Here is a 12,702-nt window from a genome sequence, read left to right as displayed (position 1 = left end):
AAGGAAAAAAATCTGTATTAAAATTGTAATACTCAATATATACCAATAACAAAAGATGAATACAAGTCATGTGTATACATTTTTTTGGTACCGCCAGTATATGTGATTGTTAGGATACACAAAAATTGAACGATGAATGTCAACATTACAAAGGGAGAAGGGAGCAGGATCAGGGTTTGAGGAAAAAGAGAATTACATTTTATTGGTAATATTTTATTTCTACTTTTGAATGTTTTAATAAAAATAAGTAAAATTAATTTTGAATGGAGAGTAGTTCTAATATTGCATTACACACTGTATTTACAAAATATCATAAAAATGATTTTGCAAATAATTTTTAACAACTAATTTTGCAAAATGATCCCAAATTTCTAAGAGATTAGAAAAAGGCAAAGGAAATCATTAGTGCTAATATTTTACCACAAGCCCTGGGGAATGAGAAGTCTATTTAGGGTGGGTTATTTTCTTCAAGTGAATTTTCTGAATTTTACACAGTGTACACATTGTGCATGTAATTCTTTTGCAATCGGTGAAAAAGAAAGAGGAAAAAGAAAATATCCTCAAGAAGTCAAGTCTGGAAATGACCAGACAGTAAAAATTACCTAGAGATTGGGTCAAGATGACAGGCTTGAGCACTTGTGAATTTCATCCTACCACAAATCCCTTTAAATGCCAGGAAACGTAGGTTTCTGTATACAAAGAATAACTCCAGAAAGGCAAGAGAAAAAGAAAGGGCGAATTTCTGGAAGATAAAAAGCAGACGGGGCAGGGGAACTCAGTTGTGGGTGGGGAGCCTGGGGGCCCTGAAATGGAGAAGGCAACGCTACGTGGTTGAGCGGAGGGGTTGTGAGTCAGGCTGCTCCTGATTTTGGAAAGGGGCGGGGCCGGGAACCAAAGAGCAGCTCCCAGGTCCAGGGCAGAGGTGGGCGTGAGAGTTGGGGGAAGGGTCGCACGGTGTTTGGCAGGAAGGGGAGGCCTCTCTCCTGGCAGGAAGCTGCGCTACGGAAAGAGGGAGGAGACTGCTGCGGCAGTACAGGCTGGTGGAAGCCCGATGTGGCAGAGGGGCCTCCGCCGCGGACAGGGAGGCAGAGGGTCCGTGAGCACAGTGCTGGAGACACAGCCGCCATCCTCTTCGCTTGTCCGGCCACCCTCCTAGGCACGCTTTTCACCTACGGATCCTCCCCCTTTCAGCTCTTGCACCCGGCTCGGCGCCTGCTCATCCTGTCGCCCCACACTCACAGCGAAGGCAGCAGCGAGGTGTCCGATTTGGGCACGTGAAGCCTGCGATCCCCGGACGCGGGGAGGTGGGCACTGGACTAGAGAACCGGAGGATGGGGGTTGGTGGGTGCCAGGCAGGAAAATTGGGGTCGGTGCTGGGATGGGAGATGAGGGCGACTGAGAAGAGTGACTTGGAGACTGGGGTGGGAGGGGGAAGCCGAAAAACACCTGGATGTTGCACAAAGGTGGCCAGCAAAGGCGATAGGTTTGTTGTGGGCACCCAGATGGAAAATAGGGATGAACAGGAAAGACATGACTGATAGGTTAACACCAAGCAGAAGGCATCATTATGGGAAACAAGAGGGATGAAGAGCAGACTGCGATGGGCAGGGGACATGTGGACTATATTAGTGCAAATGGAGCGATGGGGTGGGGTCTGAGAAATGGTGAATATTTGTGTTTGGTGTGGGGTCTCTAAGATAGCAACACAGGATGAGGCATTGTGCAAAGGAACCTGATCCCTCTTGCTGGGGCCTCCAACCACCACAACCACCACCTCTCTAACCCTCCAGCACAGCCAAAGGAGCCCTGAGGGAGGGCACTGCAGGCACACATCCAATAGCATCCTGATATCCAGCGTTCCAGCTGGACTTATCTGAATAATTTGGGCAGCAATGTACCTGGTGCCCAGGGACTTTGCCATACAGGGGGGGAAATGTCATGTTATAATACACTAAATGTTTCTCCCTAGCCTCTTTCCTCCCCCTGCAGGTATGAAGACCCCTCACAAAAAGGTAGCTGCAGGGCAGGCAACCAGGGAAGCTGTCAATCGCCACACTGGATCTGCAAATATGAGGAAGACAAAAACCTCTCAAAAGAAGCAGAGGGGCAGACCTTCATCCCAGCCCCGCAGGAACATCGTGGGCTGCAGAATTTCACATGGATGGAAGGAAGGCGATGAACCCATCACCCAGTGGAAAGGAACCGTTCTGGATCAGGTGCCTATAAATCCCTCTCTTTATCTGGTGAAATATGATGGAATTGACTGTGTTTATGGACTGGAACTTCACAAAGATGAAAGAATTTTAAAGCTTAAAATCCTTCCTGATAAGGTGCCGTTTTCTAGAGTCAGAGATGTGCGCCTTGCAAATACCATAATTGGTAAAGCTGTGGAACATATTTTTGAGGGTGAGCATGGTTCTAAGGATGAATGGAGGGGGATGGTCTTAGCCCAAGCACCAATCATGAAAGCCTGGTTTTATATTACCTATGAGAAAGATCCTGTCTTGTACATGTACCAGCTTCTAGATGATTATAAAGAAGGAGACCTCCGTATCATGCCAGAGTCCAGTGAGTCTCCTCCAGCAGAGAGGGAGCCAGAAGGAGTTATAGATGGCCTCATAGGTAAACATGTGGAATATACCAAAGAAGATGGCTCCAAAAGGACAGGCAAGGTCATTCACCAAGTCAAAGCCAAACCCTCTGTGTATTTCATCAAGTTTGATGATGATTTCCATATCTATGTCTATGATTTGGTGAAAAAGTCCTAACTATTAGTATACAGTTTGCCACATTTGTGGATTTGGAGACACAAAAAATGTTACTTTTCAATGTATAGAAAGCTTTAGAGTCCCCATTAACCCAACATCGTTGCCAGCATAACTGTTGCTTTGTTCTAAAAAAATACAAATATATGTGGACATTACATGCTGTGTGTAAGGACTTTATCATGTTGAAAAGATTGGTTGTGTTTGGTGGATGGGAAATGAAAGGAAGGACAGCTGTAAATTCAAACTGTAAATGAAGTTCAGCTAGAATCATAACCAGTCATCTAAAAATGGACTAGTACTTAGCTGCTCAGTCTAGGAAAGGGGAGAAGGAACTAGAGATGGGCTGTGGGAGGGAAGGGAAAAGACGAGGTGACAACTTAGGAAGAGGTGGGGAGGAGCCAGAAATGGAGAGGCTCCCTGGGGGAGAGGGGTGTCCTAGGAAGGGGTGGCACCCAACTCGGAGGAGGTAAAGAATAGCAGAGGGAGAGTGAGATCATGGGGCTTAGAGGAAAGCAGAATAAATTGGCAAAAAGGGCACAAAGAAGGTTAGAAGTTCAGAGCAAGGGAGTGAAAGAGCCAAGTTGGCAGGGATCTGGGGAGAAGCTAAAGGATACTCAAAGGGAGGGTCTGTGAGGGGCCAGAAGGCAGATACACTGGGGAAAGAGGAATTCTAAGAAGAGAGACTGACTACGGGAGTGAGAATACAGAAAAAGAAGCGTGGGGAGTGGGGCCTATGAGAGATGGGAATGCCCAGGAAAAAGTTGGACTTCTGACAGTATCCACATTGCTATCCCTGGCTCTGTGCACAAAAATGTGGCAACTATAAAAGAAGCCAGTTGGATTGGGGGTTCCCTAGAAGGTTATTTTTACAGGGATGACTCAAGTGTTAAGCATGAGCCAAGTTTATACCTAAAACTCTTTAGGGAATTCATGCCACACCTGCTAAACAGAACCCCAACCCTCAGCCTAAATACACTAACATGGCACCCTATAAGCACAGGACTGTGAGCGGCCTCCTCACATTTCCCAGAGGACTCAGGTGCAGTAAATCTCTGACCTGAAGGTCTTGGTTCATTCTCCCTATACTGGATAAGCAATTATTATGAGGAATAGGTCAGATGTGCCACTTTGCATTTGGAAAGTATTTTATCAAGAAAAATAGAACCTTGCTGAACCTAGATACAGCAGTCCCCTCTCCATTCTTCCCGTTGGATTGTACCTTGCCTCCCTACAGAGGAGGGACATCAGAAGATTGAGCCTACTGTTTCTCTTCAGGTCATGAGGAGTACTTGACAGCCCATGCTTCTTTCAGTAGCTGCCCGAAACCACAAGTGGCTCCACCCAGTGCTCCACCACATTGAGGTCTGCTGCCCCCAGGAGCCCCATTGTGGCTGTACCCCAACAAAGCCAGTGGCTCCTGACCCTTCACAGATACCTCCTGGCCAGTCCTGCCCACCCCAAGCACACAGGTAACTGTGATGGAAGCTCATACAGCTCTGTTGCCACGTGAGATAGACGGCATGGGGCAGGCAGTCTGGGAGTTGTGGCTTTGTATAACTAACTCCTTCAACAGTATAGTGACACATAGACGGGTGGTGGCTGGTTGGGAGAAGGTTCAGTAACCCTAATAAAGACCCTCAGAGATATGGTGTCCCAAAACATGGGTCTACAGCCTTGTCTTCCTGTCTTTGCCTTTCCCCAGTCGTGCCGTGAAACTTACCCTAAAACCTCTCTTTCTGGTTTCCTCACCCCACACTTCATTGAAATATATCCCCGCCCTCAAAGGAAGAGTCCTGGTGATCCCCACTGCCCAGGTTTCCCTAATTCCATGCATGGGAGGGGGATTCAGGGAGATTCCAGGAGTTGAAAGAAGGTGGTAATTCCTGTTCATTCTCCACCCAACATGACTTGAAGCTGTTTGCCCCAAGAACGACACAAGGCAAGCCCACCTCACCATAGCAGGAGTTAGTTTTCTTTCACACATAATAAAATTTAGTCTGGCAAATACTTTTAGGCCACCCAAGGGCCAATTTCAGCCAGCTGTCTTGTTTTGTTTGATCTTTGTGGTTTTATTGCTTTCTATGTTTAAATTAGCTATTTAGACATTTGGGAGATTTTATATCACAAAAAATTCTCATTTCTGGCTCACCTGAAAAAATATAAACAGTAAACTAAGGTTTAGGGCCCACATTCCAACAAGGATACAAGCAGCTGGGTCTGAGGAAGGGCTCAGCCCATTTTAGACTCAATGCTCTCAAGTTGGCCATGCCCCCAGCTGGCCAGCTTCAGTCTAATAAAATGCCCAGTTGTCTCTGGAAGCATTTGCATTTGTAGATTTGGGGCTAGACACAGGGAAAACTGCCTAGCCCCCATTTTAGCTTACTTTGATGATATTTCTCCTAAAATTTATTTGCTTTGTCTTCATCCCACCAATACTTACTTCAGATAGGCTCTCTTCCAGGCAGTCTTCTAGGCACAGGTACTTAGGATATGGTAATGAACAAAAGAAACAAAATCTTAGTGGCATGAAGCTTTCATTTCAGTGTGCCAGACAGTAGCCAAGATGCAATAAGTAAATATAAAGTATTTTCAAATTGATTAGTGTTAAAAAGGGAAAAAAAAAGAAATAGAGCAAGGGATGGTGAATTGAAAGTCCAGGCAGGAGGCTGAAACTAGATAGAAAGGAAGGCCAGGGAGGGTCTCACTGAGAACATGGCTTTTGAGTAAAAGCCTAAAGGCAGTGAGAGAATGACTCAGGGCCAGTCTGAGGAAGGAGTATTCCAGGTAGAGGGACAGCAAATGCCAAGGTCCCAAGGCACTAGTGGCCTGACATATTCTAGAAAAACCGAGGATACCAGCAGGGCTGGAGCTAAGTGAGCAAGCTAGAGAAAATCAGGATGCAATTTTTAGGATCTTGGAGATCCTAGAATGGAATTTGGCTTTTAAACTGAATTTGTTGGGGAGCCGTTCAAGTATTTTCAACAGAGGCACAACATGATTTATCTCATTTAACAGGATCACTGGCAACCCTGGAGAGTAATGTGTATGGGGTGCAAGGATGAAAAAGGGAGGTCAAATATATCAGCAAAACAGAGAAGGGACCTAGAAACAGATTTTCATGTAGGAAACTGGAATTTTAATAGACATGACATTTCAGATGAATGACAAAAGGCATTTTATTCAATAAATGGTGTTGGATTAATTTGTTTTTTTCCATATGGCAAAAATAAATTTAAGCCCTTTCATCATACCTTGCACACAATATAAATTACAAGTGGAAAAATAGTTAATACCTACATTTGGAAAGTAACATTTATAAAAGTTTTAGAACCAAATGGAAGACAATGTTTATATTTTTTTCCTGTGGAAATAGTGAATATTTTATTTAAAGGCAAAAAAAAGTATAGCTATTGAGAGAAAAGTTTGATAAGTTTGATTATATTAAAATATGGAAGTACCTAATTTCAAAATCATCATATACAAAGTGGAGTAAAATGAGATTAGGCTACAAACTTCGATAGTTAAAATGATAAAATAAATAAAAATATATTCAATGAGAAAAAAATAGTCCATAGAAAACTTGGGAAAAAAATATGAACAGGCAATTTACAATAGATCACATGGTCAATAAACATACATTACCTTAATCTTACTGTATCTTTTCCATAACATCATCTTTTAACATGCCATATAATTTATTTAGTTAATATGTTTATTATAGTTTCCCTACAAGAATGTAAGCCCTGAAAGTGCATGATTTTTCTTCCTTTACACACACCAAAATATCCCAAGTCCTTAGAAGAGTATCTGGCTTATAAATATTTGTTGACTATATGAATATCATCAGTAAGTAAGAAAATGAAAATTAAAATAAAATGATTTTGCACACATCAAATCAGCAACACATGTGAAGTTCGAATATGTGTATTGACCAGTTAAACAAGTGGGAGATCCTATACAATGTAGGTGATAGTTTAAATCAGAGAGATATTTGCCATTATCTTATGAGTTTGAAGATGGCATATTATGAGCAATTTCATTCATATATTGTTCAAAAGCAATTTTGCATTTGTCTCATATGTTTCTGTACATCTTGAAAGAAAGACAGCAACTATTCTTTCTCCTAAGCTATCTTAAAAAGTGAATGGCAAACAGCTTTGGCAAATAGAGATAGTGTCTTTCTCTGAAGTAAAGTGCCGTTATGCTTAGAGTCTTCAGAAGATAGTGATTCACTGTGGAGCAGGTCAGGAATGCTGATTTCAATATAATAAAGGTAATGTCACCTTCAAGAGCAAAAGGAAGGGGTGCTTACTGCCCATTATAAAAGTTTGAGGTTCCCAAACTGAGGTTTCCTCTCCTGTAATGCAACCTACATTATATGTAGGTGTCATGTGACCATTTTCATCAAGCTGTGGGAAGTGGGACTCAGGTTTCTAGGGTATAAATGCTAATATTGGGCTACTGATATTACTGTGAATAATAAATTATCCTTTGTCTCTGATCCAGAAGTATCGTGTCTTCTAGCAGCACCCAAGAAACTAACAAGCTACCTTGTTAACTCACAAATGAGTAAAATGTCATAATCTTCACAGTTCTTGATACTTGTAGCAATGCTGACAGAGACATGGCTTTCTGTAAGAGGAAGAATGAGGACCTCACCATCCAATTAATGGAATTTGAGGGTAATCTATGAGAATTGGTGGTGAATGTACAGACCAACTATGCAATAAATTTTCCTACCTCTTTTAATGAATAGAAATTGGGAATCTGGTTGCAAGATGAAAGCTGAGGGCTCCTTGTCCTTAATGGAGATGAAAAGTCATATGTACCTGTATGAATATGCTGGGGAATTTTGGTGAAGGGAGAGAATAAAACTTCTATGACCCTGTTAGATATGAATGCTCAAGTTGCTATTCTGCCCATACCTGCAGAAGGAAATGACATCAAGTATGATCTAATTGGTTTGGGCTTGGTCTACAGTACAGAAAGGAATCAAATATGACCTTGTGAGTAAAAATTTTGGGCCAATTCTGTGTACTCTAAGTGTTATCTCTAAATCTGAATATACAGTCGGAACAGACATTTGTATTTCCCTGCCCATAAGTGCCAGATAAGATTCATCCACATGTAGAGGAGTGTTAGTGGAACACATAAATCACTCTCCCACCAGCCTCACTGATCCCTTCTGAGTGTGTAGAATCCCAGGAGGAAAAAAGAAAATCACAGCCCAGATTAAATTCTTTAAGGAAGCACAGGTAGTAAGAGTTTCAAGGACAGCCAAGTGCAAAAGTCCAGGAACCTGCAGGCTTATAGTGGATTATTGTCAAATAAATTCAGTTGTGTCTCCTATAGTCTCAGCTATTGCAGACAATATAACTAACTGAGTTCATTCCACAGACTTAATGGCACATGGTACAATGTTTTAAACATTGACAAAGCCTTTCTCATGCTACTGGCACCTAAGGATCAAGATTTTTTTGCATTCATGTGAACAGGTCTCCAATATATGTTTCTTGTACTCTAAGGTTACCTAAACTCCACTGTCATTTGCCACAATTTGATAGGCCAAAATTTAGCACAAGTGCTTCCACACTCTGATTTTCAAAACGTTCACTATACAAACATGTATGATGTCCTGGTGGTTGTAAATTGAAAGTCTCAACAGCCCATGTTGTGGTATCACACATCTGCCAGGAAGAGTGGCCGAAAATCACCAACAAAATTAAGGAGCCTGCTTGCCAAGTAATGTTTCTCAGTACTATGTAGGCAAATTTACAATACTCAATCCTTTAGGCACTCAAAGAAAAATTGTCTCTTCATTACCCCCACCACCAAGAAGGAGGCCCAGCACCTAAGTGGATTCTTTGGATATTGAACACTGTTTGTAATTGCTTGGGCATTATGTTTCGCCTTTATATCACATACCCACAAAACAGCATCTTTTGAATGAGGCTCAAAACAACATTCTGATATGGAAAATGTCCAGCAATCTGTCATGCTCTCTACCTTTGGGGTCCCACAACTATAATAACCTCTTTGAGCTATAAATCTCTGGGACTGATGACTATCCAATTGGCGTCTCTAGCAAAGAGAAACAATCTGTCTGGATGCAGATAGCTAACATTAATTTTAAAAAGCATTAAAGACAGTGCTATTGTTTTTGTGGATGTAAACATATACTAAAAGCATAACAACATATATAGGAATGAAAAATAACCTAGAAAAGGGACCTCACAAGAACCCAACCATGGTGGCACCCTGATTTCAGACTTCCAGCCTCCAGAACTGTGAGGAATCAATTTCTGGTTTTTTATAAGACACACACCTTATAGTATTTTGTTATAGCAGCCTGAATTGACTAAGACATATAATATATACATACAATGGAATATTAGTCAGAAAAGAGAATGATTTTCTGATAAATGTAGCAACACTGATGAAGCATCAGTGAAAAAACTGATGAAGTTTTTTCATGAAAAAACTGCTAAGTTAAATAATCCAGACATGAAAGGACACATTGTGTGATTGCATTTATAAAGAATATTTGGATAAGCAAATTCAGAGAAACTAAGTTAACAATGATTAAAAGGCAAATTTTATGTTATATATTTTTATCAAAAATTTTTTAAAAGTTTAATTGTGGAGGCAGCCATAAAAATGGCAGAGTAAGATCTCCAAAAGGTTGCCCCAACATAAAAGCTATGTAGGCACAAGTTACCAGAATAATTTTGAGAATTCTGGAAATTAGTCAAAGGCTTGCTGAAACCCAGGAAGTATTTAGTTAAGAAAAAAAAATCAATGAATCGGTGAGAACAGTGAGCACTGTGATATTGTAACTTATCCTAGACCCATCTCCCACTCGCTAGCCCTCAGCAGCTTGAACAATAACAGACTACATTCTGAGTACTGAAGACTGCAGAACAAGCCTGGAAGTCTTTCAAAGCTTTACTGCCAAAGAAGAGACATAATTTGACTTGTTTGGTGATTCCTAGGAAGATGCCAGTCCAAAAGCTTGCCTTCATTTGAACTCACTCAAATGTATCAAATACTAATACCCTCCAGGCTAGGGCATTCCTTGGCAATTTTTACACAATGAATACCTGAGGCAATGGATGACTATTGGGGACAAACAACAGGCTAATTACATAGCTAAAAATAAAAGGAATAAAGTGTCCTTAGGAGCTTTGAAAATCTCAGATATTCTTGGGAATATGGAAGGCCACCTGCATGTGTAGGGCTGTGTGCATAATCAGGAAGGAAATTAGAAGGCCCTAAATTCTCATTTATGGTAGACCTTTAATTTTTCTGAAAGCAGTTAATGAAGGATAAGTAAACAGTAAACTGCCTGTTAGAGTATTGAAGATATGTCATGATGAGACCCGCTCGTCAACCAGCATTGCCTATGCCTGAAGGATTGGAGTGGGAGATTGGAAAAGAAAGATACAGAGATGAAAGTTGGGCTCAGAGGTCCACCAACCGCTGATGGTGGAGCAGTGGCCTCGTTTATTGTTTGCAACAAGCTTATATGGAGGAAGAAATTTCCTCTTAGGAGGGAATAATTCCCTTTTAGAGCAGGACCAAAAATCCCCTAAGTGTGGTCACATATGGGAGTAGAAACTGTAAACAAGCTGTGGTTGGCTATGCTGTCGTCAGAAGTGTCCGGGGCTTTTGGTGTAGTCATCTGGAGTATTAGGGACTTTTGGCTGTTCTTTCTTCACACAGCACGGTATTCTGGGAACAGGGGGAGAGAGAGATGTTTTTAGACTGCTCAGCTGCTCACCCAGACATGGAGGCCTGCAGCTAGCCAGCTTGCAGCCTTAGGGTCCCTAACTGCTCACCGTCAGCTCCCTACAATGCCACAACATACACAAAAAGACTGGGAAACTTATTGATCCCAGATGGTTAACAAACTCACTGAAGAATTATTTGTTGACTGCTAAGCTAATTAAATTTGAGGCTTCAATGGCCACACATGACAAAGTACAAATATTGCATAATTAGTTCAGAAAAGTCATGAAACAACTACTGTAACAAGAACAAAACAAACCTTGCAGAGGAGGGAAAAACTTAATTTGAAAGTTGCCATATTATGGTATTAGAAATTTCCAGTGTTTTCAAAAATTGTGAAACATACAGGAACCAAAAATGTGTATACCATATACCAGAAAAAGACTAATCAAAACAAACTGTCCCTGAGGAATTGCAGAGGTTGTTCTTAATTAAAGATAAAGACATAAATTAGCTCTATAAAAAATGTTCAAAGGACAAAGGGATAACTCACCTAAAGAATGAAGGAAAATATGAAAACAATAATCAATTAGAGAATATAAGCAAAGTAATATAAGTTATAAAAGAAGAATAAAATAGAAAATTTGAAGCTGTAAAGTACAATAAGGGAAATTAAAAATTCACTAAAAGCACAATACATTTAAGCAGGAAAAGGGGATACACATTGCTTGGAAATAGATGAATTCAGATTATCAAGCCAAATGAAAAGAAAGAAAAAAAATGAATAAACAGAATGTTAGAAACCTTTAGATACAAACGTACAGACAAATGCATAGAGTCCAAGAAGGAAAGAGGAAAGAGAGAGGGGCAAAAGAGTATTTGAAAAACAGTGGCCAAACAAATCCCCCAATTTGATGAAAAACATTACACATTAAAGAAGCTCAATCAACATGAATTAGGATAAATTCAGAGATCCACATTTAGACAAATAGAAAACAAACAGTTCAAAGACAGAACCAAAGAGAAGATATTGAAACCAGCAAGAATAAGACCTCAACATGTCCAAGAGATCTACAATAAGATAAACCACTGATTTCCCATCACAAACCATAGAGGTCAGGAGCCATGGGATGACATATTTAAAGTGCTAAACAAGAAACTGTGAAGGAAGAATTCTGTTATCACTAAAATTTTCCTTCTAAAATGGAGAAGTGTAGATGCCTGATCTGACCACTGCAATATACACCTGAAGCTGAAGAAGATTAATATGGAGTTTTTACGTCATAGAGATGGCAGCATGAGGTGAACCTCTTGAAATCTCCCCTGGAATTTATAAAAAATTGAACAGCTATGATTCCACAAAGGACTCACTGCACAGCAGACAGGCAAGACTAAGACACGTGCAAATGAAATCATCTTAAGGTGGGCAAACTGGGCAAGTGGGGGAGGAGAAAAGGGGGAAGTGTGGAGACACGGGCCACAGGATGGACGAGAACTGGAGCTCTGAGCTCCAAGCTCCCTGCATTCCAGAGCTACAGTAGTCATGAGAGAGGGAATAATTCAGACTGCTAGTACGCTCCTTATGGCCCACTGTCCTGCCTGAAGGATCAGCATATAACAAGGCTGAACTCAACACTCATGGCAGAGAACTCAGAGCAAAGACTGAGGGATAAAGGTTAAAAATGTTGGTTTAAGCCCACACTGCCAAGCAGAAGGCAAAAGACATAGGCACAGAGCCTAGCCAACCTCACCCCACCTTCCCAGAGCTCCCCCCAACCCACCCTCACAGTGATACAAGCAGAATGGTATCAGTGTCACATTAACAGAATAGAATAATTGCAGTTCTGAAAATTGTGATCCCGCAGCCACGGACCCTCGGCCCAACTAGCTATGGCAAAGGGGAGGGAGCCTTGGGCACAGGATTGGCTGTGCTGGTGGTCACCACCATTGTTCAGAGCCAACTCTCACAACCCACCCACCCTTGCCCCTGCCTATCTGGGCAGATCCCTGCAAGGGTAAACAGGGCCACTGAAACACACATGCTCTGAAACTGGTGCAGGAAGAGCTTCAGAACATCAGAAGCTCTCCACATTCCCCCCATGGAGGTGGGACCCTGAGACCCAGGTGACATGGTAATAGAGGAGAAGCCCACCTTCCAGGAAACCCCCTCATTGAGTGAGATCCAGAACAGTACAGAGAAAATATA

The 12,702-nt window shown here is 41.6% G+C and overlaps 1 protein-coding gene across 3 annotated transcripts; it reads left to right on the top strand.

The window, feature by feature from the left end:
- The first annotated feature begins 1,020 nt into the window (after positions 1-1,020).
- LOC109390089 (spindlin-2) lies at positions 1,021-7,629 on the top strand. Of its 3 annotated transcripts, XR_002125502.1 has the most exons (3): positions 1,021-1,304; positions 1,990-4,237; positions 7,275-7,629. XR_002125502.1 is itself a non-coding variant. In XM_019656134.1 (2 exons), the coding sequence occupies exon 2, from the start codon at positions 1,992-1,994 to the stop codon at positions 2,766-2,768; it is 777 nt and encodes a 258-aa protein (XP_019511679.1). In that variant the 5' UTR covers positions 1,021-1,304; positions 1,990-1,991; the 3' UTR covers positions 2,769-7,262. The 3 variants fall into 3 exon arrangements, 2 of the variants coding, with proteins under 2 accessions (XP_019511679.1, XP_019511681.1); XM_019656134.1 differs by lacking the exon at positions 7,275-7,629 and having other exon boundaries at positions 1,990-7,262; XM_019656136.1 differs by lacking the exon at positions 7,275-7,629 and having other exon boundaries at positions 1,970-7,262.
- The last annotated feature ends 5,073 nt before the right edge of the window (positions 7,630-12,702 follow it).

Source organism: Hipposideros armiger, unplaced genomic scaffold (genome assembly GCF_001890085.2).
Source record: "Hipposideros armiger isolate ML-2016 unplaced genomic scaffold, ASM189008v1 scaffold_254, whole genome shotgun sequence".
Lineage (NCBI taxonomy): Eukaryota > Metazoa > Chordata > Mammalia > Chiroptera > Hipposideridae > Hipposideros > Hipposideros armiger.
The sequence above is the reverse complement of the archived record's forward strand: the minus strand, read 5'-3'. Positions and strand labels throughout refer to the sequence as shown.